Source organism: Nerophis lumbriciformis, linkage group LG16, assembly GCF_033978685.3.
Source record: "Nerophis lumbriciformis linkage group LG16, RoL_Nlum_v2.1, whole genome shotgun sequence".
Taxonomy (NCBI): domain Eukaryota; kingdom Metazoa; phylum Chordata; class Actinopteri; order Syngnathiformes; family Syngnathidae; genus Nerophis; species Nerophis lumbriciformis.
In genome coordinates this window covers 37,932,498-37,957,642 of record NC_084563.2, presented here as the reverse complement: position 1 = coordinate 37,957,642, position 25,145 = coordinate 37,932,498, and the positions used below count along the sequence as shown (strand labels likewise).

Sequence of the window (25,145 nt, the reverse complement as noted above, 5' to 3'; positions counted from 1 at the left end):
ATTGCATTGCTTTTATTTACAATGCATCAAAAAGAAAGACATGTGTTCATGTCTCAGTAAAGGATTGTGAAAGATTCCAAGATTCCAAAAAAGTACAGTTCCCCATTAATACATGAGGCTGCAGGGAAGGTATAAAATACTGCAAACAAACGGGTGCTCCAGCCCTTATATTGTAGACTGGTGAAGTGCATAGACAGTGGAAATTGGTGACAGAGGAAGTGGAATTGTGTTGAAATACAAAGATTCAGACAAAAAAAAACAGATGAATGAGTATGCAATGAGTCACCACTCAGAGGGAGCAAAGAAACGCAGAAGTCTTCTGGGAGACAATCTCTATCTTGCTGACTTTGCAAAAAACACATGTTTGTTTTAACCTTATACAGGTAAAAGCCAGTAAATTAGAATATTTTGAAAAACTTGATTTATTTCAGTAATTGCATTCAAAAGGTGTAACTTGTACATTATATTTATTCATTGCACACAGACTGATGCATTCAAATGTTTATTTCATTTAATTTTGATGATTTGAAGTGGCAACAAATGAAAATCCAAAATTCCATGTGTCACAAAATTAGAATATTACTTAAGGCTAATACAAAAAAGGGATTTTTAGAAATGTTGGCCAACTGAAAAGTATGAAAATGAAAAATATGAGCATGTACAATACTCAATACTTGGTTGGAGCTCCTTTTGCCTCAATTACTGCGTTAATGCGGCGTGGCATGGAGTCGATGAGTTTCTGGCACTGCTCAGGTGTTATGAGAGCCCAGGTTGCTCTGATAGTGGCCTTCAACTCTTCTGCGTTTTTGGGTCTGGCATTTTGCATCTTCCTTTTCACAATACCCCACAGATTTTCTATGGGGCTAAGGTCAGGGGAGTTGGCGGGCCAATTTAGAACAGAAATACCATGGTCCGTAAACCAGGCACGGGTAGATTTTGCGCTGTGTGCAGGCGCCAAGTCCTGTTGGAACTTGAAATCTCCATCTCCATAGAGCAGGTCAGCAGCAGGAAGCATGAAGTGCTCTAAAACTTGCTGGTAGACGGCTGCGTTGACCCTGGATCTCAGGAAACAGAGTGGACCGACACCAGCAGATGACATGGCACCCCAAACCATCACCCAACCATGCAAATTTTGCATTTCCTTTGGAAATCGAGGTTCCAGAGTCTGGAGGAAGACAGGAGAGGCACAGGATCCACGTTGCCTGAAGTCTAGTGTAAAGTTTCCACCATCAGTGATGGTTTGGGGTGCCATGTCATCTGCTGGTGTCGGTCCACTCTGTTTCCTGAGATCCAGGGTCAACGCAGCCGTCTACCAGCAAGTTTTAGAGCACTTCATGCTTCCTGCTGCTGACCTGCTCTATGGAGATGGAGATTTCAAGTTCCAACAGGACTTGGCGCCTGCACACAGCGCAAAATCTACCCGTGCCTGGTTTACGGACCATGGTATTTCTGTTCTAAATTGGCCCGCCAACTCCCCTGACCTTAGCCCCATAGAAAATCTGTGGGGTATTGTGAAAAGGAAGATGCAAAATGCCAGACCCAAAAACGCAGAAGAGTTGAAGGCCACTATCAGAGCAACCTGGGCTCTCATAACACCTGAGCAGTGCCAGAAACTCATCGACTCCATGCCACGCCGCATTAACGCAGTATTGAGGCAAAAGGAGCTCCAACCAAGTATTGAGTATTGTACATGCTCATATTTTTCATTTTCATACTTTTCAGTTGGCCAACATTTCTAAAAATCCCTTTTTTGTATTAGCCTTAAGTAATATTCTAATTTTGTGACACACGGAATTTTGGATTTTCATTTGTTGCCACTTCAAATCATCAAAATTAAATGAAATAAACATTTGAATGCATCAGTCTGTGTGCAATGAATAAATATAATGTACAAGTTACACCTTTTGAATGCAATTACTGAAATAAATCAAGTTTTTCAAAATATTCTAATTTACTGGCTTTTACCTGTATACAGTAGATACAAATAGTGATGAGATCTCGTATTACACATAGGGCTGCACAATTATGGCCAACAAATGTATAAAGATTATTTTGATAAATATTTAAAGGGGAACATTATCACCAGACCTATGTAAGCGTCAATATATACCTTGATGTTGCAGAAAAAAGACCATATATTTTTTAACCGATTTCCGAACTCTAAATGGGTGAATTTTGGCGAATTAAACGCCTTTCTAATATTCGCTCTCGGAGTGATGACGTCACAACGTGACGTCACATCAGGAAGCAATCCGCCATTTTCTCAAACACAGAGTCAAATCAGCTCTGTTATTTTCCGTTTTTTCGACTGTTTTCCGTACCTTGGAGACATCATGCCTCGTCGGTGTGTTGTCGGAGGGTGTAACAACACGAACAGGGACGAATTCAAGTGGCCCAAAGATGCGAAAGTGGCAAGAAATTGGACGTTTGTTCCGCACACTTTACCGACGAAAGCTATGCTACGACAGAGATGGCAAGAATGTGTGGATATCCTGCGACACTCAAAGCAGATGCATTTCCAACGATAAAGTCAAAGAAATCTGCCGCCAGACCCCCATTGAATCTGCCGGAGTGTGTGAGCAATTCAGGGACAAAGAACCTCGGTAGCACGGCAAGCAATGGCGGCAGTTTGTTCCCGCAGACGAGCGAGCTAAACCCCCCTGGATGTCTTGGCTCACACCGTCCCAAGATGATCAAGAGAAGAATATCGACCCTAGCTTCCCTGGCCTGATGACATGAGGGTGTGTCTACAGAATATATTAATTGATGAAAATTGAGCTGTCTGCATTCTCAAAGTGCATGTTGTTGCCAAATGTATTTCATATGCTGTAAACCTAGTTCATAGTTGTTAGTTTCCTTTAATGCCAAACAAACACATACCAATCGTTGGTTAGAAGGCGATCACCGAATTCGTCCTCGCTTTCTCCCGTGTCGCTGGCTGTCGTGTCGTTTTCGTCGGTTTCGCTTGCACACGGTTCAAACCGATATGGCTCAATAGCTTCAGTTTCTTCTTCAATTTCGTTTTCGCTACCTGCCTCCACACTACAACCATCCGTTTCAATACATTCGTAATCTGTTGAATCGCTTAAGCCGCTGAAATCCGAGTCTGAATCCGAGCTAATGTCGCTATAGCTTGCTGTTCTTTCCGCCATGTTTGTTTGTGTTGGCTTCACTATGTGACGTCACAGGAAAATGGACGGGTGGTTAAAATCAGGCACTTTGAAGCTTTTTTTAGGGATATTGCGTGATGGGTAAAATTTTGAAAAAAACTTACAAAAATATAATAAGCCACTGGGAACTGATTTTTTAATGGTTTTAACAATTCTGAAATTGTGATAATGTTCCCCTTTAAATCACGATTATTCATTATGTTAGGTAAAACAGAGTTGGGGTGGAGTTTGAACACGACTTCATGTAATGTGTAATGTCTAATAAAAAGGCTATAGATAAACTGTATCCATATATTTAAAGACAAATGTGTTTTTGTTCATTATTCGTACCAACGTATCATCTCTTTCTCATTACATGATGCCTGTATCTCTATTTTTTCATTCTGATAGAAGCATTTTCATCTTGGATGAATACCAACACTTCCTATCCAACCTGATGGAGCTTGAGAGGTGCTGCAAAGAGGAATGGGCGAAACTGGCCAAAGATAGGTGTGCCAAGCTTGTGGCATTGTATTCAAAAAGACTTGAGGCTGTAATTGCTGCCAAATAATTGAGGAAAGGGTCTTAATACTTATGCATATTTCTACATTTGTATTTTTTTCTGTCAAGATGGGGTGTACATTCATGAGAAATAAAATGAACTTTTTTGATTTTAGCAATAGCTGCAATGAAACAAAGTGTCAAATTTAAAGGGGGTCTGAATACTTTCCGTACATACTGTATATACATATTTCTGTATATGTGTACAGACAGTTAGTTATGTATACACACATATAGGTAGACGTACGCATTTAGATATGTAGACATTTATGTATACACATTTAGGTATGTGTACGCTTTTAGGTATGTATACATTTAAGTATGTGTACACTTTTAGGTATGTATACAATTAATTATGTGTACATATTTAGATATATAGATATTTAGGTGTATACCAGTACTTTAAAGTCTGGATGTAGAATTTAGACCATGTGCAAAAGAGAAAAAATTCCAAAATGTTTAATTTATGAACCTAATTCTTGTTTTTAAAAGTTGTTCAAGTTTACGTTGTATTATCGCTTCATCCTGGAGGAAAAACTGTTCGAAGAAATCAATAAGAGCCCCAAATCAACAAAACATTCAATTCCAAACATTCAGGACATTCAAAACAGGCTATTTTGTGATTGTTGCAGCCTAAAATGCCTGAATTTGCTGCAGTTTTTTCAGAAGGTTGCGGCAAAAATTGCAACCTGTTGAGGCTTTTATTTTTCAATGAATTTGTTATCAATGTTTTACGTGTCCCTTGTAACCATTACCTCAAAAGGCATAGGATTTCAACACAAACTGGAAAACAAATACTGTATTGATGGTTTACTTGTTTTATACCACAGATACTTAAAAGTAGACACTGTTTGGCAGTAAAACCCAGTGTTGGGACTAACGCGTTACTAAGTAACGCGTTACTGTAACGCCGTTAGTTTCGGCGGTAACTAGTAATCTAACGCGTTATTTTTTTATATCCAGTAACTCAGTTACCGTTACTACATGATGCGTTACTGCGTTATTTTACGTTATTTTTTAATGTAGTATCGGCTAGAAACAGAAGAAGTGTCGTCCTTCTGTCTCACAAGGAAAAGAAAAGGCGTGCTTTTCTCGACCGAGGAGCGGAGCGCAGGGGAGACGTTCCTCCAGGGCCTATGTACTTCGGGGCTAACACCCTTCACTTTACCCGGCAGTGGGTCTTTACAGCTCCGGACTCGAGGGTGAATGACGAGGCCGGCGGTTTGTTGCAATTTTGTGACTTTATTGGTGTCTTGCACGCAGCCATCCACCAAGCTAGAGCACCTGCACGCATCCACTGTTGCGCTCCCTCACCTCTCTCGCCCACTCACTCACTGACGTCACTCACCTCACATGCTGTCATTTCTTAAAGGGCCACACACACACACACACACGCTACTCTCATAACAACTAAAAAGACATCATGGCGAAGCCAGAAGTCGAGTTACATGGAGACATTGTCACTACTTTTCTTTTGTCGAGCACAAAGAAAATAACATTTTAGTTAAATGTAAGTTGTGTCTTGGATCAAAGATCCCATCTACTTAAAGTTAAAGTGACAATGATTGTCACACACACACTAGGTGTGGTGAAATTATTCTCTGCATTTGACCCATCACCCTTGATCACCCCCTGGGAGGTGAGGGGAGCAGTGAGTAGCAACAGTGACCGCACCCGGGAATACTGCCCAAAACAGCAATTCAAATCTGCTGAAACAGCTACATAAATGTAAATGGGTTATACTTGTATAGCTTTTCTACCTTTTTCAGGAACTCAAAGTGCTTTGACACTATTTCCACATTCACCCATTCACACACACATTCACACACTGATGGCGGGAGCTGCCATGCAAGGCACTAACCAGGACTCATCAGGAGCAAGGTTGAAGTGTCTTGCTCAAGGACACAACGGACGTGACTAGGATGGTAGAAGGTGGGGATTGAACCAGTAACCCTCAGATTGCTGGCACGGCCACTCTCCCAACTTCGCCACGCCACATAAGCAACATGCTTTGACGAAGCTAGTAAAGAGAGACACAGACTCCGATGCCACTTCACCTTCACCTAAGGATTTTAATGGAGGGACTGCTAGCCAGGACAACATTGATAGAGCCATTGCAGCGTATGTGCTAGAAGACATGCAGGCTATTTCTACAGTGGAGTCACCCGTTTTCTGGCAGCTAAATAGCATGATACCGGCGTCAAACAACAAATGGCACAGAAAACATGTTCCATACCTGGACAGTGAGTACATAAACATGGAAAGCGAGCTAAAGAAAACACTCCAAACTCTGCCTCTGCTCATCATTGAAGGTACACACTGTCAATTCTCTTATATACTATTTCATTCTAGACTTCTAGAGTGTTTGATTATCACATCACTCTAAATGTATAGACTATAAAGTTCACAAACATAAAGAGGGATGCTAGTGGGCCAGGCCAATCTTTCATTTTCTCTAAACTAAAACTGGGGAAATGTGTAGAGTCTTCTGGGCTTCACTACAGTGTTGATCTCCTGAATACATGATTTTATTTCACAATTCCTTGAGAGAGAAAAAATGCCTGATTAGGCTTTGTGTATGTCATGTGTGCCTTCCTTGGGTGAAGCCAGCTTTACAGCTATGTTGTTATTATGCGGTTTGTTACTTATGTATGTTATGTTGCAGCTATTTCAAATAGTTTTGTCAATTTGTTGTGGCCTGAAATAAATTGGCCCTTTGAAACATATCTTTGTCTTTGTGTGTTGTATGTAGACCACATTGATTAGCAGAGTTCAGTGATGCAAATGCATGTCAAGTTGATCAACACATTGTATTATTCTCCAGTGCAATAACAGTACTGAAACGAAGGCTAAAAGGGCATTAATGGGAGCCTTAAAAAAAAGGAGAAAAAAATAAGTAACTAAATAGTTACTTTTCACAGTAACGCATTACTTTTTGGTGTAAGTAACTGAGTTAGTAACTGAGTTACTTTTGAAATAAAGTAACTAGTAACTGTAACTAGTTACTGGTTTTCAGTAACTAACCCAACACTGGTAAAACCCCATACTTAGTGCTCATTGTCAAATTACTTTATTCTTAATTAAAAGGAGCTGTTAGCAACATTTACACAGATGCTCTGCGCTAACTTTCCAATATATTTTACACAGTATATCTTGCCCTCCTTATAGCTTCTAGAAAGTAACGTAACGTAAACGAACGTAAAGTGCACTCGCATTAGCTTTGGGTGTTGTTCGCTAAGAATAGTGATTTGGATAGCTTGCGTTAGCTATCATTGAAAGTATATTCTATTATAACAACATGACTGCAAATTGTTTGTTGCTTCTTCTGGACTGCGTTTGTACATAAACAGTTATTGTGAAAAATATTTGGAAAACAAATATGTTCTGTTAAACCAATAATGGTAACTAGGGATGTCCCGATCCGATATTTGGATCGCATCGGCCGCCGATATTTGCCAAAAAATGCGTATCGGCAAGGCATGGGAAAATGCCTATCCAGATCCAGTTAAAAAAACAAACTTCGCTCCGTGTTTTCCAACGCACCTATTTAAATAATACATTCCACTTTTCTGCTGCTCCCTAATTTCCGTTCCGCATTTTACAGCACACCTTCAACACATCCACAGGTCTGTGGATTCTCACGCAGTTGCTTTTAGCTGCTGGCATTACACGACAGGCTCTTCTCACTCTTTCCTGTGTCTCCTTCTCACAGACAGCAAGCGCACCTTCTTACACACGTCACATACTGTCATGTCATACGTCACATACGTATACGTCCTCCCCGAGCAGAGAGGTAGCAGCATGGCTAACGTTAGCTGTGATGCTAGCGCAGCCGTGTGACCAACGTTCCCTCTAAGGTGCGCGCTTGTGCAATTGCGCACTGCTCAAACGTCCTCTGCGCATAGCAATGATATGCCACGCACAAAATCAAATACAAAAATAAGCGCATAACAATTTTCGACACACGGACACGGCAGAGAAAATAGTTTTCATCATCATTGTTCAAATATTGTAACGTCTGTCGAGACGCTTATCTCCATTTGGTGCCACACGCCCACACCATCAAAATACCGAGGCAAAAATTTCCAGATCAACAACGTATGAAAAAATTAGTGATTTTTTTAGTTGTGATTTCCTTCTCTGCATGAAAGTTTAAAAGTAGCATATATTAATGCAGTATGAAAAAGAATGTTTTAATGTAGACATGCAAGCCTTGAAAGAAAATGTTGAAAATCAAGACTACATTTCCTGCAAATGGGTGCATTTCTACCCTATATTTTAACTTTAGATTTATTCTCATATCAAACTCTTTTGGCTGTCTTTTTGACACTTACATCCGGCGCCCCCCTCCACACCGTGGATTATAAATAATGTAAATAATTCAATGTGATTATCTTGTGTGATGACTGTATTATGATGATAGTATATATCTGATAGTATATATCTGTATCATGAATCAATTTAAGTGGATCCCGACTTAAACAAGTTGAAAAACTTATTCGGGTGTTACCATTTAGTGGTCAATTGTACGGAATATGTACTTCACTGTGCAACCTACTAATAAAAGTCTCAATCAATCAAAACACATAGAATCATCATACTCCTGTGTGAAGTGTTCATTCAAGGCTGAGGCAAAATATCGAGATATATATCGTGTATCGCAATATGGCCTTAAAATATCGCAATATAAAAAAAAGGCCATATCGCCCAGCCCTAGTTTCAATGATGCCATTTCTGTTTGTCATGTATAATTTTGTCTATTTTGTGTTTATCCTTGAATAAACAGGTCAGTTTCTTGTTACCAACCATTGGGTATTATTCAAACTCCCCTAATTCAGCTGGCTAGTTGTTATCAAGAGTACTAAAACCCTTTTCAACATGATTCTGACAACTAAGTAGGCTAAATAACTTTAAACTTTAATACATGCAGTATCGGTATCGGATCGGAAGTGCAAAAAACAATATCGGTATCGGATCGGAAGTGCAAAAACCTGGATCGGGACATCCCTAATGGTAACATAAGCTAGCCGTTTTTGTTCTATTTTTGCTTTGAAAATGTAACTGTGAGCAAGTAGCAAACAGTCCATTTAATTCTGACCAATAATAGTAATATTAATGATTATAGAAATAAATACCACCAAAGTCTTCTTTTATTGTATGCTCTGTCATTCATAAGTTGCAGACATTCTCCATCTTAAACATTCATTTATGTTCAAACACATTTACCCCCACACATCATGAGCATTTAAGAACTGCTGAGAGCGATCTGGAGCGCAATTGTTTTTATTGATAAATGAGAGACGATGAGAGATTATTTTCACACTTCAATATCTCTAACATGTAAATGCTACCTATTTGCTAAGTCAGCATTGCAAATGAAAACATGTTCTTTATTGTCTTAGCCTGAAAAAATAAATGTTAAGTAAATAAATAAATACAAAATGATAAAAATAAATAGTATAGTATAGTATGTCGGTGTGTTGCTAAATGTTTCTATACATCATTACCCAGAAGGCTTAGCGCTGTAGACAGGAACAGAAGAAAGTCCAATGGTGCGTTCTATTTGTACTGGGAAGTCGGAATTTCAACGGGAACCCCCTTTGAGGCCGGATTTCTGACTCGGAAAATCGCAGCATTCTCACCAACCCCGAGTTGGTTTCAAAGATGGCTGCTCTGGATGTAAACAATGATATCTGCTTCTATAATATCCGTTATTTGCACTTCTGATTAGTTTTCGTCGCAGTAAATCAGCCATATACAATGTATTGTTGTACGTTTATATATAGTAACGTCACTCTAGAGTAAACTGCATTCATTTCATATGGTAGACCAGGGGTCACCAACGCGGTGCACGCGGGCACCAGGTAGCCCGTAAGGACCAGATGAGTAGCCCGCTGGCCTGTTCTAAAAATAGCTCAAATAGCAGCACTTACCAGTGAGCTGCCTCTATTTTTTTTTTTTTATGTTATTTATTTGCTAGCAAGCTGGTCTCGCTTTGCTCGACATTTTTAATTCTAAGAGAGACAAAACTCAAATAGAATTTGAAAATCCAAGAAAAGATTTTAAAGACTTGGTCTTCACTAACTGACAAAGAAACAGATAACAGATTTGGTGTCCAGTTCAAAGTGTGACATGATTTATTAAAAAATTTGAGAGTTGACGTTTGTATTTTACATGAGTTATTATTTGTACCAACATGGTGCAAAGTAATTCATGATTTGTTAAAAAATGTTAGTGGCTAGCCAGTTAAAATGCGATATTGTGATTTCACAAGACTGTCTTAGAAGTGATCATTTGAAAATGTTCAATTTGAAAAATGTGCACTTAGAGAAAATATAAAAATAAAATGTTGCATATTGATATTTATCTGTTTCTATATATATTTATTGTGAGAAATCATTAAGATGATCAGTGTTTCCACAAAGATAAATATCATTAATTATTAATAATAACAGAGTTAAAAGGTAAATTGAGCAAATTGGCTATTTCTGGCAATTTATTTAAGTGTGTATCAAACTGGTAGCCCCTGCGATGAGATGGCGACTTGTCCAGGGTGTACCCCACCTTCCGCCCGATTGTAGCTGAGATAGGCTCCAGCGCCCCCCGCGACCCCAAAGGGAATAAGCGGTAGAAAATGGATGGATGGAAACTGGTAGCCCTTCGCATTAATCAGTACCCAAGAAGTAGCTCTTGGTTTCAAAAAGGTTGGTGACCCCTGTGGTAGACACACTAGCTGTCTTCCTCCACTGTGTTTGAAGGTTGCAGAAAGAGTGCATTTTTTTTATTTTTTACATAATATTTATACTCAGACAAGGCAAGCGCAAAAATAGCTTTCGTAGATGTGGCCATTTTGATTTCTGACATCGTAACGGGAACGCTCACAACTCGGGTGTGACGTCATTCCCAGCTCCAACTTCCCACTTCCGATGTAAATAGAACTCATCATCAGCCACAGACAATTGTGCCGTTTCAGCAATAAAGAGTTGATATATAACACGTTGTTTCTGGTTTATCTACACACACAAAAAACCATAAGGTTGATTAGACCAGGGGTGCCCATTAAGTCGACCACGAGGGACCGGTCAATCGTGAAGGGTGTGTCCGTTGATCGCCAGCCAGGCATTAAAAAAAATAGACCTAAAAATTAGTCATCAATCTTCACCACGACGTCACTTTCGTCACTTCATTGACATTCACGGCACCCGAGGGAATTGTGAGAAGACACTGGCTGCTGCGAGACCATTATTAACAAAAAATAACCGACAGGAAGGCGAGAAACACTTTTTATTTCAACACACTCTTGCGCCGTACCTGCCGTCAAAACTCTAAAGACCGACTGCACAGTTCCTATCTTCACAATAAAAGCGCTGCTTTATCCTGCATGCGCTAACAAAATAAGAGTCTCAGAAAACTGGCGTGTACAAGCTAGCAAGCTACGCCAATGTATTTCCTGTAAAGTGTATAAAAAACGAGTATGGAAGCTGGACAAATAAGATGCCAAAACCAACCACTTTCATGTGTTATTGGACAGAAATGAGGACTTCTTTTCTCCTCCATTTGAAAATGCGGACATCATCACTACTGTCTGATTCCAATCAATGCAAGTCATCAGAATCAGGTAATACCAGTGGTGTAACGGTACGTGTATTTGTATTGAACCGCTTCGGTACGGGGGTTTCGGTTCGGTTCAGAGGTGTACCAAACAAGCACACATGTGAGCAGCGACCGGGCTAGGACAACATGTAAAAGCCAGAGCTGGAAGACCCTCCTGCCTCGTTAAGATCTCCCGTTTGGGAACACTTTGGCTGCGCGATACAACAATGGAGGACGGAGGTTTGCCGACATTGTTCAGCAGCTGCTTCTGACAACACGTCAAACATGTGTTGCACCATTCCTGCTTCCGGCTCCCAGACTGTAGTCGAGGAGCGCAGGGGAGACACTCCTCCAGGGCCGATGTATTCTCGGGGCAACACCCTTCACTCTACCCGGTAGTGGGTCTCCACAGCTCCGGACTCCAGGGTAAATGACGAGTCCGGCTATTAGTTGCAAATCGTGGCTTTATTGAGGTCTTGCACACAGCCATTTCAACAAAACACTAGCCAATCCCCGCACTCACTCTACCGCTCCCTCACCTCGCTTGCCCACGCACTCACCTCACATGCTGTCATATATTAAAAGGGCCACACACACACACACACACACACACACACACACACACACACACACACACACATACGCTACTCTCATAACACATGCTAACCCATTTGAAGCGTCACCACCGCATTCAAGCAGCCTCTCCTCGGCGAGTCAGGCAGGGCTAAAGCAATAACAAATGTTTTTATAGCAGCAGATACAAGTCCATATTGCATTAAAAACTACATTTTGACCCACTTCTATGGTGGAAGAACAATGAGCCCATTTATCCTCTTACTGCCAAGTTAGCCAGGCTGGGGGGGGGGGGGCTGAATTGACTTGAAACTGTTTAATGTTGCACTTTTTATATGTAGAAGAAAAGTTTTGTCATTTTATTTAATCTGAGGAACAACTAAAGGCAGTTTAATGTTGATTAACGTGGACCCCGACTTAAACAAGTTGAAAAACTTATTGGAGTGTTACCATTTAGTGATCAATTGTACGGAATCAACTGTGCAATTTACTAATAAAAGTCTCAATCAGTCAATCAAAAAAAGCACTTTTTATGTAGAAAGGTTTTGTTAAGAAACCATTCTGAGCCTTATCTTATTTAGTTATTTTATATATGTTGACCACATTAACCCTGGCAATGGACCCTGTGTGTATATGTATGTTATGCCATTGTTTACAAATTTGGTAAATAAATAACCAAAACATTTATATTTTGTTGTTTTCTTACTGAACCGAAAATGAACCGAACCGTGACCTCTAAACCGAGGTACGTACCGAACCAAAATTTTTGTGTACCGTTACACCCCTAGGTAATACACCAACTTATATTATTGTCTTCATGAAAGAAAGGAATCTATATGTGTTAAACATGCTTGTGTTATCATTAACCAAGGAAGTTGCGGGCATCGGAAAAAGTTGCTAAAAGACGTGAATAATTTGCAAGGATTGGTTGAATGTGTGTGAAATCCTGAAGGGCCTGAATTATGTGATATCGTGATCTTTGCTCAATGAGGACACAATGAGGGTTTTTTCTAGTTTTTTTTAAAAGGTGTTTTTAGCACTAAGCGGGACTGAAAAATAATTGATCAGACTTTAAAATTAAGTAAATCCGAAATTGGATGTGGATGTTTCATCTTATACAAAGTTAATATCAAATAGCAGTAATTAAGTCTTGAAGCTGGCATATACTCTCACGTCACAAAACTTGCATTTCCTCTGACAGCGTCTTGATTTATTCATAGCTCTTCCGTATAGGCTGGCACGTGACTTGCAATTCCCTTCCAAAACCCCAAGGACCAGTATTTTCCGCGTGAGCAACCGTAACTCTTGTTAACTGTCTTTATGAGAGAGAGAGAGAGCGTGTGTAGTAGTAGTAGTAGTAGTAGTAAACTTGTACACGATGGTGTCTGAAGAGACGTTCACTTTAATGTTGGAGCTAGAATTAATCCTTTTGAAACAACGGCCACTTTTATGGCTCACATTGCTTCGAAACCGGAAAAGAAGACGCTCGTGAAGGTGGGCCGTGGCTCTGCAAACCCTGAACGAGTCTGTCAGAGGATGGGCGAATTTACAACACTATTCGGTTTTCGGGAGTGTACGCAGGGCAGAGAGCTAGACGGCGTTGCTCACGCAAGTTACGTGACGCGAGACTATAGACCAGGTTCGTGTTCTGAAACTTTGAAAACAAGATTCCCAAAACTAGATTGTGTGATTAGGTTTAAGCCCGGGAGCCCAAAGTGGGGCCAAAGAGTCGCTTCGTTTGGCCCGCCAAAAGATGGCTTCCCTAAATTCAAAACATATTCATATTGGGGACGGCGTGGCGAAGTTGGGAGAGTGGCCGTGTCAGCAATCTGAGTGTTACTGGTTCAATCCCCACCTTCTACCATCCTAGTCACGTCCGTTGTGTCCTTGAGCAAGACACTTCACCCTTGCTCCTGATGGGTCCTGGTTAGCGCCTTACCCCTCAGTGTGTGAATGGGTAAGTGTGGAAATAGTGTCAAAGCGCTTTGAGTTCCTTAAAAAGGTAGAAAAGCGCTATACAAGTATAACCCATTTACCATATTGACCTCTTTCAAGCCCACACAATCATTGATGAAATGTCTGCATGGCTAACTAGGTATATGGCAATATGAGCTTCAATTCCGCCTTTAATGGTGCTCCTGTACACTTACCGTATTTTTCGGACTATAAGGCGCACCTAAAATCCTTTCATTTTCTCAAAACTTGACAGTGCGCATTATAACCCGGTGCACCTAATGTAAGAAATTATTTTGGTTTTGCTTACCGACCTCAAAGCTATTTTATTTTGTACATGGTGTAATGTAAGTGTTACCAGTAGATGGCAGTCATACATAAGAGACACATGTAGACTGCAATGTGACTCAAGTAAACACCAACATTTTATATGTTCCATTGAAAATATAGAACATTCCACACGGCGCTCAAAAATCTATCAAAATGTTTTAGTACGACTTTGGTAAGCTATGAAGCCGCACCGCTTGATGGTTTGTACTGTGTTTCAATTTACGAGTATTATTATGGTGTGTCTGCCGTTTTGTTTCGCAATATAATGCAAAATTGACTTTTCTTACCTTTTGGTACCTGCTGATCTGTATTTGGGATCTGCAAAAGTCCTGAATATTTACACGGGTCCGCCTTTGTAGTCGGACCAACACCGTAGTTGATAAGCTTCTTCTTTTTCCTCTATCTTCTTGTTATGGGACATTCATCGTCCGCTGTTGCTATTTCTAATATGAAGTAGTGTAAAGTTCTTACTTATATCTGTCAGTAAACTCGCAACGATAGCGCTAAAACATCCCGATGTAGTGAGTTTACATTATTCACCCAAGGAACTTTAGTTATTAGAGAGTTCCGGTCAGCCGGTTTTTCATGGGACAAATTTTCGGCGTTGTTGCACTAGTGAGCCACAGATGAGGAGATGCTGCTCCATTATTGATTTAAGTAAAGTCTGAATGTCATTAAAACAGTTGGCTCCATCTTTTGACACTTCTTCCACTCCCGTCCTTGCACGCTACACCGCTACAACAAAGATGACGGAGAAAAGACGCCGTCGAAGGTGAGTCACGTAAATAAGACCGCCCACAAAACGGCGTATCCTGAAGCGACTGTCTGAAGATGATCCGTTAAACAAATCTATGCAACATTTTGACCAAAGAACCACCATTACATGTTATGTAGACCACAAAGAAGTGTTTTCAATTTAGAAAAAAATAAATATGACCCCTTTAATGCGCCTTTTGTATGAAAATAGACCTGACAAGACCCGCTCATCGGCAGTGCGCCTTATAATCCGGTGCGCCCTACGGGCCGGAAAATACAGTAATATCTCTGTTTGGCATGGCTCGGTTGGTAGAGCGGCTGTGCCAGCAACTTGAGGGTTCCAGGTTTAATTCCCGCTTCCGCCATCCTAGTCACTGCCGCTGTGTCCTTGGCAAGTTACTTTACCCACCTGCTTCCAGTGCCACCTACACTGGTTTAAATGTAACTTAGATATTGGGTTTCACTATGTAGAGCGCTTTGAGTCACTAGAGAAAAGCGCTATATAAATATAATTCACTTCACTTGGCCCATTGGCACATTTTTACATTGACCCCCGTCAAAGTGGGGGGTCAGTGGGGATGTTGTACCTAAGCACAAGGGTGTTTTGTAACGTTTGAAGTTTTTATTCTGCCGTTTGAATATGTAAAGATGTCAAATGTTGATATAAAATAAATATAGCCGTGGATGTTTAATAATAAGGTGGCTTGACTCTAATTATGAATGTCTAAGACTAACTACAATCAAAAATACGAAATGGTTCAATCCACCAGGATAGCAGCTATCCTAACTTGGAATACTTCATCAAACACACGTCATAAAAGCTCACATTCATGCATTTATACAGGGTGCCAACCAACGTTCCCTCTAAGGTGCGCGCCTGCCGAATTGCGCACCGCTCACGCGTCCTCTGCGCACAGCAAATTAATGCCGCGCAGAAAATCAAAAATCCCATCTGAACTTTAAACAAAATAATCACATTACAATTTATTCTGTATGATTTTGCAATGCAACTCTGTGAGTGACAGGTGACAACAAGAGTGGCCCGATGAATGAAACAATCTTTGTCAACACAGTTCAATTATCGTCTGTCGAGACACTTTACGGACAGGAATTCCATCAATCACTTTATTGAGCAAAGCTGTTTGTAACCACACCAAAAACATGAGTAAAAAAAACTTTTATCTATAAAAACTGGTAATTTTCTGCCATACAAACCAGGCTTAAACCAACTTTGTCATCCGTCATATCAACAGAAGCCGCTCATTCTGTCTCACCTGCACCAACACACGCACTCATGGCACTTAGCCAGTGCTGCGTTTATGGCCACACAAAAAGTTGGACAACCCCAACGCCACACATTGTGTAAATGCCAGGTTGTAACACTCTGACTCCTCAATAAGATGTGTGCTTATTTTCTGCCATTTATTAAGAATGTTAATCTAAGGATATTATTCATGAAATGTTGTCACTAGATTTCATAAATGCTAATAAAAAGATGTATTTTACAGACAGAAAGTTACAGGAACTAAATGTAATCTCTGAAAGGGGTAACATTGCTTCTAAAGGCAGGATCTGCAGCCAGACATACAATACTAGCACATAGGTCATGAAAAACATGTTTTTTTGTTATTGTCATTGTAAGAGGGCAAAATCACTTCCATCCATCCATCCATTTTCTACCGCTAGTCCCGTTCAGGGTTGCGGGGGTGCTGAAGCCTATCTCAGCTGCATTCGGGCGGAAGCCGGGGTACACCCCTGGACAAGTCGCCACCTCATCACAGGGCCAACACAGATAGACAGACAACATTCACACTCACATTCACACACTAGGGCCAATTTAGTGTTGCCAATCACCCTATCCCCAGGTGCATGTCTTTGGAGGTGGGAGGAAGCCGAAGTACCCGGAGGGAACCCAAGCAGTCACGGGGAGAACATGCAAACTCCACACAGAAAGATCTTGAGCGCAGGATCGAACCCAGGACCTTCGTATTGTGAGGCAGACGCACTAACCCCTCTGGCAAAATCACTTATATCAGAAAATTATTTTAATAAAAACATTTAAATTGTTATGATGTCAGGTTTGGGACAGGTGTGACGCTGGTGTGGCGACAGTGTGCATGTCTGATGTTGCTCACATGTGCTCCACTGAATGCTCAGGGAGTTTGTGCGTTTGCTCACACACATGAAAAATTAGAGGGAACATTGGTGCCAACATTTGGGAACCAGGATCAGTTGGTAGAAGAAAGGTCAAAATATTTTAAAAATCTATTTGTGGCAGGCCAAAGTTATGTACAAGTTTCACTTTTGTATCTCATAGCACATAACTGTGGCGCGTTCAAGGCCCCTTAATTAAACAGAAACAGAGGCGTCACCAGTTTTTAAAGTAAGTATTCGTTAGGGATGTCCCGATCCGATATTTGGATCGGATCGGCTGCCGATATTTGCCAAAAATTGCGTATCGGCAAGGCATGGGAAAATGCCGATCCAGATCCAGTTTTAAAAAAACTCCGGTCCGTGTTTTCCAACGCACCGATTTAAATAATACATTCCACTTTTCTGCTGCGCCGTAATTTCCGTTCCGCATTATCCAGCACACACTTCAACACATCCACAGGTCTGTGGATTCTCACGCAGTTGCTTTTAGCTGCTGGCATTACACGACAGGCTCTTCTCACTCTTTTTTGTGTCTCCCTCTCACAGACAGCAAGTGCACCTTCTTACACACGTCACATACTGTCACGTCATACGTCACATACGTATACGTCCTCCCCGAGCAGAGAGGTAGCAGCATGGCTAACGTTAGCTGTGATGCTAGCGCAGCCGTGCGAGCAACGCTCCCTCTAAGGTGCTCGCCTGTGCAATTGCGCACTGTTTAAGCATCCTCTGCGCATAGCAAATCTATGCCACGCACAAAATCAAATAAAAAAATAAGGGCATAATTTTCGACACACGGACACGACAGAGAAAACAGTTTTCGTCATCGTTGTTCAAATATTGTGACGTCTGTCGAGACGCTTATCTCCATTCGGTGCCACACGTCCGCACCATCAAAATGCCGAGGCAAAAATTTCCACATCAACACCGTATGAAATTTTTTTTGATTTTTTTAGTTGTGATTTCCTTCTCTGCATGAAAGTTTAAAAGTAGCATATACTAATGCAGTATGAAGAAGAATGTTTTAATGTAGACATGCAAGCCTTGAAAGAAAATGTTGAAAATCAAGACTACATTTCCTGCAAATGGGTGCATTTCTACCCTATATTTTAACTTTAGATTTATTCTCATTTCAAACTCTTTTGGCTGTCTTTTTGACACTTACATCCGGCGCCCCCCTCCACACCCTGGATTATAAATAATGTAAATAATTCAATGTGATTATCTTGTGTGATGACTGTATTATGATGATAGTATATATCTGATAGTATATATCTGTATCATGAATCAATTTAAGTGGACCCCAACTTAAACAAGTTGAAAAACTTATTGGGGTGTTACCATGTAGTAGTCAATTGTACGGAATATGTACTTCACTGTGCAACCTACTAATAAAAGTCTCAATCAATCAATCAAAACACATAGAATCATCATACTGCTGTGATTATATGCATCATTCAAGGCTAAGGCAAAATATCGAGATATATATTGTGTATCGCAATATGGCCTTAAAATATCGCAATATTAAAAAAAGGCCATATCGCCCAGCCCTAGTTCAATGATGCCATTTCTCTTTGTCATGTATAATTTTGTCTATTTTGTGTTTATCCTTGAATAAACAGGTCAGTTTCTTGTTACCAACCATTGTGTATTAGTCAAACTCCCCTAATTCAGCTGGCTAGTTGTTATCAAGAGTACTAAAACTCTTTTCAACATGATTCTGACAACTAAGTAGGCTAAATAACTTTAAACTTTAATACATGCTCGGATACACCAGTATCGGTCAGTATCGGTATCGGATCGGAAATGCAAAAACAATATCGGTATCGGATCGGAAGTGCAAAAACCTGGATCGGGACATCCCTAGTATTCGTAGCATTTGTTGAAAACTTCGTCGATGCACCTTTGGGAGCAATTACAGCCTCAAGTATTTTTGAATGCGATGCCACAAGCTTGGCACACCTATCTTTTGTAAATTTTTCCTATTCCTCTTTGCCTTGGCTTCTGTGGGGTGGCGTGGCGCAGATGGTAGAGTGGCCGTGCTAGCAACTTGAGGGTTCCAGGTCGGATTCCAGCTTCGGCCATCCTGGTCACGGCCGCCGTGTCCTTGGGCAAGACACTTCACCAATGCTCCTGATGGGTCGTGGTTAGTGCCTTGCATGGCAGCTGTGTGAATGTGTGTGTGAATGGGTGAATGTGATCTATAATGTAAAATGTTCCATGTATAGTAAAGAGTTATATAATTACAGACCATTTACTATGTTTCCATTCCTCTTTGCAGCACCTCTCAAGCTCCATTTCATCCAGGATGTCCCTGTACATTGCTGCATTCATCTTTCCCTCCATTCTGACTATAGTCTCCCATTTCCTGCCGCTGAAAGACCTCCCCACAGCAAGGTGCTGCCACCACCCTGCTTCACTATAGGGATGGTATTGACGCCAAATAGTCTTTGTCTCATCAGACCATATAAATGTGTTTCTGATGGCCTGAGAGTCTTTCAGGTGCATATTGGCAAACCTTTTAGTCAGAAATGTCTTCCGTCTGGCTACTATATCATACAGGCTTGATTGGTGGATTGCTGCAAAGATGGTTGTCCTTCTGGAATGTTCTCCTCTCTCCACAGAAGAATGCTGTAGCTCTGACAGAGTGATGATCGAGTTCTTGGTCACCTCCCTGACTAGACTAAGATGAATAGAGTAATGTACAAAGACATCCTGGATGAAAACCAACGTTTCCCATCCAATCTGATGGAGCTTGAGACGTGCTGCAAAGAGGAAAATGGGGAAAGTGCCCAAAGATGGGTGTGCCAAACTTGTGGCATTGTATTCAAAAAGACTTGAGGCTGTAATTTTTGCCAAAAGTGCGTCAACAAAGTATTGAACAAAGGCTGTAAATACTTATGTACTTGTGATTTTATTTTATTTTTTTAATACATTTGCAAACATTTTTTTAAATAACTTTTCACATTGTCACTATGTGGTATTGTGTGTGTAATAATGAGGACAAACATGTATTTGTTCCATTTTGGAATAAGGCAGTAACATAAAATGTTGAAAAAGTGAAACGCTGTGAATACTTTCCGGATGCACTGTAAACAAACTGAGTGTGTATATGGGGTGGGGGCTCTTCAGCAGTCCAATAATCACTAGATGAGGCAATTCTTGAAGGAATTGCGTGTGAATGCTCCATTGCTGACGTTAAACTGAAATCTTGGAATTTTTTTATAATTGTTGAAGTACAGCACACAATTCCCAAACAGGCTGAATATTTTGAAGTTGGAACCGTTTGAATCAGATGAAAAATGTGTGAGTTGTGTAACTTTGAAGAATGTCCAATTGATTTCATAGGGAATTTTCAAAAAATTTAGGAATTTGGGGAAAAGCGGGAATTTTTTTGAAAATGGTAAAAAAACTTGGGGAGGAGATCTTGCCCCAAGTGGAGGAGTTCAAGTACCTAGGAGTCTTGCTCACGAGTGGATCGTGAGATCGACAGGCGGATCGGTGCGGCGTCTTCAGTAATGCGGACGCTGTATCGATCCGTTGTGGTGAAGAAGGAGCTGAGCCGGAAGGCAAAGCTCTCAATTTACCGGTCGATCTACGTTCCCATCCTCAGCTTTGGGTTATGACCGAAAGGACAAGATCACCGGTACAAGCGGCCGAAATGAGTTTCCTCCGCCGGGTGGCGGGTCTCTCCCTTAGAGACAGGGTGAGAAGCTCTGTCATCCGGGAGGAACTCAGAGTAAAGCTGCTGCTCCTCCACATCGAGAGGAGCCAGATGAGGTGGTTTCGGGCATCTGCTCAGGATGCCACCCGAACGCCTCCCTAGGGCATGTTCAACCGAGGGAGGCGTTCGGGTGGCATCCTGACCAGATGCCCGAACCACCTCATCTGGCTCCTCTCGATATGGAGGAGCAGCGGCTTTAATTTGAGCTCCCCCCGGATGACAGAGCTTCTCACCCTATCTCTAAGGGAGAGCCCCGCCACCCGGCGGAGGAAACTCATTTCGGCCGCTTGTACCCGTGATCTTGTCCTTTCGGTCATGACCCAAAGCTCATGACCATAGGTGAGGATGGGAACGTAGATCGACCGGTAAATCGAGAGCTTTGCCTTCCGGCTCAGCTCCTTCTTCACCACAACGGATCGATACAGCGTCCGCATTACTGAAGATGCCGCACCGATCCGCCTGTCGATCTCACGATCCACTCTTCCCTCACTCGTGAACAAGACTCCGAGGTACTTGAACTCCTCCACTTGGGGCAAGATCTCCTCCCCAACCCGGAGATGGCACTCCACCCTTTTCCGGGCGAGAACCATGGACTCGGATTTGGAGGTGCTGATTCCCATCCCAGTCGCTTCACACTTGGCTGCGAACCGATCCAGTGAGAGCTGAAGATCTTGGCCAGATGAAGCCATCAGGACCACATCATCTGCAAAAAGCAGAGACCTAATCCTGCAGCCACCAAACCAGATACCCTCAACGCCCTGACTGCGCCTAGAAATTCTGTCCATAAAGGTTATGAACAGAATCGGTGACAAAGGGCAGCCTTGGCGGAGTCCAACCCTCACTGGAAACGTGTCCGACTTACTGCCGGCAATGCGGACCAAGCTCTGACACCGATTATACAGGGAGCGAACCGCCACAATAAGACAGTCCGTTACCCCATACTCTCTGAGCACTCCCCACAGGACTTCCCGGGGTACACGGTCGAATGCCTTCTCCAAGTCCACAAAGCACATGTAGACTGGTTGGGTAAACTCCCATGCACCCTCAAGGACCCTGCCGAGAGTATAGAGCTGGTCCACAGTTCCACGACCAGGACAAAAACCACACTGTTCCTCCTGAATCCGAGGTTCGACTATCCGGCGTAGCCTCCTCTCCAGTACACCTGAATAGACCTTACCGGGAAGGCTGAGGAGTGTGATCCCACGATAGTTGGAACACCACCCTCCGGTTCCCCTTCTTAAAGAGAGGAACCACCACCCCGGTCTGCCAATCCAGAGGTACCGCCCCCGATGTCCACGCGATGTTGCAGAGTCTTGTCAACCAAGACAGCCCCACAACATCCAAAGGCAATTCAAAATAAATAAAGAATAGTGAACAACAGGCTGAATAAGTGTACGTTATATGAGGCATAAATAACCAACTGAGAACGTGCCTGGTATGTTAACGTAACATATTATGGTAAGAGTCATTCAAATAACTAAAACATATAGAACATGCTATACGTTTACCAAACAATCTGTCACTCCTAATCGCTAAATCCCATGAAATCTTCTTCCTCGGTGTCGCTTCTAAACAACTCTGCCAACTCCAAAAGGTATGCGCCGCTTCCTCTTGCCGTTTTCTGCTGCATATTTCACTACGTCCAGCTTGTAATCTGCAGTATATGACTTCCTTTTCGGTGCCATTTTTGTTCAGCCCTTCTCAGTTTTTATAAGTTACCGCCAATGTTGAAATGATCCATTTCTATAGCTACGGACGTAGTAGCAGGTAGCATCCCATGACCCACAATGCACTTCTGCCATGACCCACCCCCGCCGAATTTTTATTGGTTGACGTGTGTGTGACGATTGCTGACGTGTGTGTGACGATTCCTGACATTCGCCTCATCTCTTACGGGAATGAGATAAATAATATTATTTGATATTTTACGGTAATGTGTTAATAATTTCACACATAAATCGCTCCGGAGTATAAGTCGCACCCCCGGCCAAACTATGAAAAAAACTGCGACTTATAATCCAAAAAATAAGGTAGTAACATTTTTAATTGCGAAATGGTATTAAGGAATTATTGGAATTTCGGGAAAACCGGGAAATCTTTCCTGTTCGAAAAACAACTTAAATTTTTGTCCTGATTAATTGGAATGTTTGGACGGTGGAAGGGTTGAAAAATGTGGAAGGAGTAGTCGTTAGAAAAAAAAGGAATTGAAAAAAACAGGAATTCCTGACATTTTTTTGAACTTGGAAAAATAATAGTTTGAATGTCCAGGATGAGTGGAATATGTTGAAGGTGGAATGGTTTTAAAATCGGTTGAAAATGTAGAAATGGAGGAAGTTTGAAAAATGGCCAATTCATTTTGAATGGGAAAAATGTTCCGGAAAACCTGGAATTCTGGGAAATCTGGGAATTTTTGGAATTTGTCAAGGGAAAGCCCGAATACGCTGAACAGTTTGAAGTTGGAACGGTTTGAATCGGGTGACAAATGTGGAAGATAGGCGCCAAAATCTGAAGAAGTTTAATAAATAGATTAATTTTGGTGTAGAAAACCATGTGTGTGAATGTTTTGGAGCATTCACACAATAATTAAAAACATAAAAATTAAAGACCAAAATGTGACAAACTAAATCTTTTTATGGCCACACAAACCTGCATTTCACATTAATTTCCGCGTGTAAAACTACAATTATTATCTATAATATGTGTATTTGTTCATATTTTGGGGTGTCTGGAACAAATATAATTAGATATGTCGTGTGGGGAAAAATGCTTCAGTTTTCAAACGATTCGTTCTTGGTCGGACTTCGGGGGAACAGATTTACGAACGAAAGGCTTTAGTTAGGGACCGAATGTCCCTTTGGGACAGAGGACCTTATTGTATTTGTAAGGTTTTATTATTTCTTTCTTTATTATTATACCGCAGCTTTGAGCTGTAATTTGACCCCCTTAACATGCTTCAAAACTCACCAAATTTGACACACGCATCAGGACTGGCGAACATTGCGATTTAATCAAAAAACCAAACCCCAAAACTGAAAAATAGCGCCCCCTAGGAAGAAAACACAGACAAAACTGCCTGTAACTTCCAGTAGGAATGTTGTAGAGACATGAAACAAAAACCTCTATCTAGGTCTCACTTAGACCTAGATGTCATACACTGACATCCTTCAGCAAAAATCTACAGGAAGTTTGCAATTCCCCCTTCAAAACAAAAGTTTTGTAAAATCAGTCACTTTTGCCTATTTGAGCTATAATTTGACCCCCTTAACATGCTTCAAAACTCAACAAACTGGACACACACATCAGGACTGGCAAAATTGCGATCTAATAAAAAACCCAACCCCAAAACTCAAAATTGCGCTCTAGCGCCCCTTAGGAAGAAAACACAGACAAAACTGCATGTAACTTCCAGTAGGAATGTCATAGAGACATGAAACAAAAACCTCTATGTAGGTCTCACTTAGACCTACGTTTCATATATTGACAACCCCCAGCAAAAATCAACAGGAAGTTTGCAATTCCCCCTTCAAAACAAAAGTTTTGTAAAAACTGGTCACCTTTTTTCAAACATTATCTCCTCTGAGCGCGTTTGTCGTGTCGGCTTCAAACTAGCACAGGAGAGAAATTGAACCATTCTGATTAAAAGTTGACGAAAGAGTTTTAATTACTGCTCCGGTTTGGATTTTATGTGCCGTCAAAGTCGGTCCCGTCCATCGCTGCTTGCAGCTTTAATTTTCATTATTTTGTGGATGAATAAAATGTGGAAAATAATTGTAAAGATAGTTCCTTACCTTAATTTTCTCTCCGTCCAAGTCGAGGACTCTCTCTCGGAAGTCCACGCCGATGGTGGCCTCGGCGCCGCGGGGGAAGTCGGCGGCACAGAGTCGGTGAGTGAGGCACGTCTTCCCCACCGCGGAATCTCCGATTACCAACACTTTGAATGTTCGATGGCGGACGAGCAGCGACGACACGCTGCCCAAAGAGTTGGACAACTCTAAAGAAGACTCCATTGAAGGAGCTCTTCGCTGAGAACCCCTCCTAGGAACCTCACTTAACAAACACAGACGTACAGGAAGAGCCCCACACCTCCCACAAGACCAGCAGCCGCCATGAATGAGTTGATACGTGGTCGACACAAATGTCGACAATATTGATATCGGATTGATTTGATCGATATTATTCAATTATGTTCTCATATGTTCGATTTGGTTTTGTTGTGTGTACGTAATTATATTTACATATCGTTGACATCTGTTTACTCTGCGTGATTTTGCATAATGTACGTGATGTTGCTGCTATTGGAACAGTAATTTCCGTGTGATCGATAAAGTTATATATAATCCAATTGTCACGTT

At 41.4% G+C, this 25,145-nt stretch overlaps 1 protein-coding gene across 1 annotated transcript in view; it reads right to left on the bottom strand.

The window, feature by feature from the left end:
- LOC133617237 (ras-related protein Rab-33B-like) overlaps nucleotides 1–24,924 on the bottom strand; it is a 46,675-nt gene extending 21,751 nt beyond the window's left edge. The window contains exon 1 of the mRNA XM_061977105.1: nucleotides 24,582–24,924. Within this exon, the coding sequence (XP_061833089.1) occupies nucleotides 24,582–24,800 (219 nt within the window). The 5' untranslated portion in view covers nucleotides 24,801–24,924. The remainder of the gene's footprint in view (nucleotides 1–24,581) is intronic.
- Nucleotides 24,925–25,145: the final 221 nt, after the last annotated feature.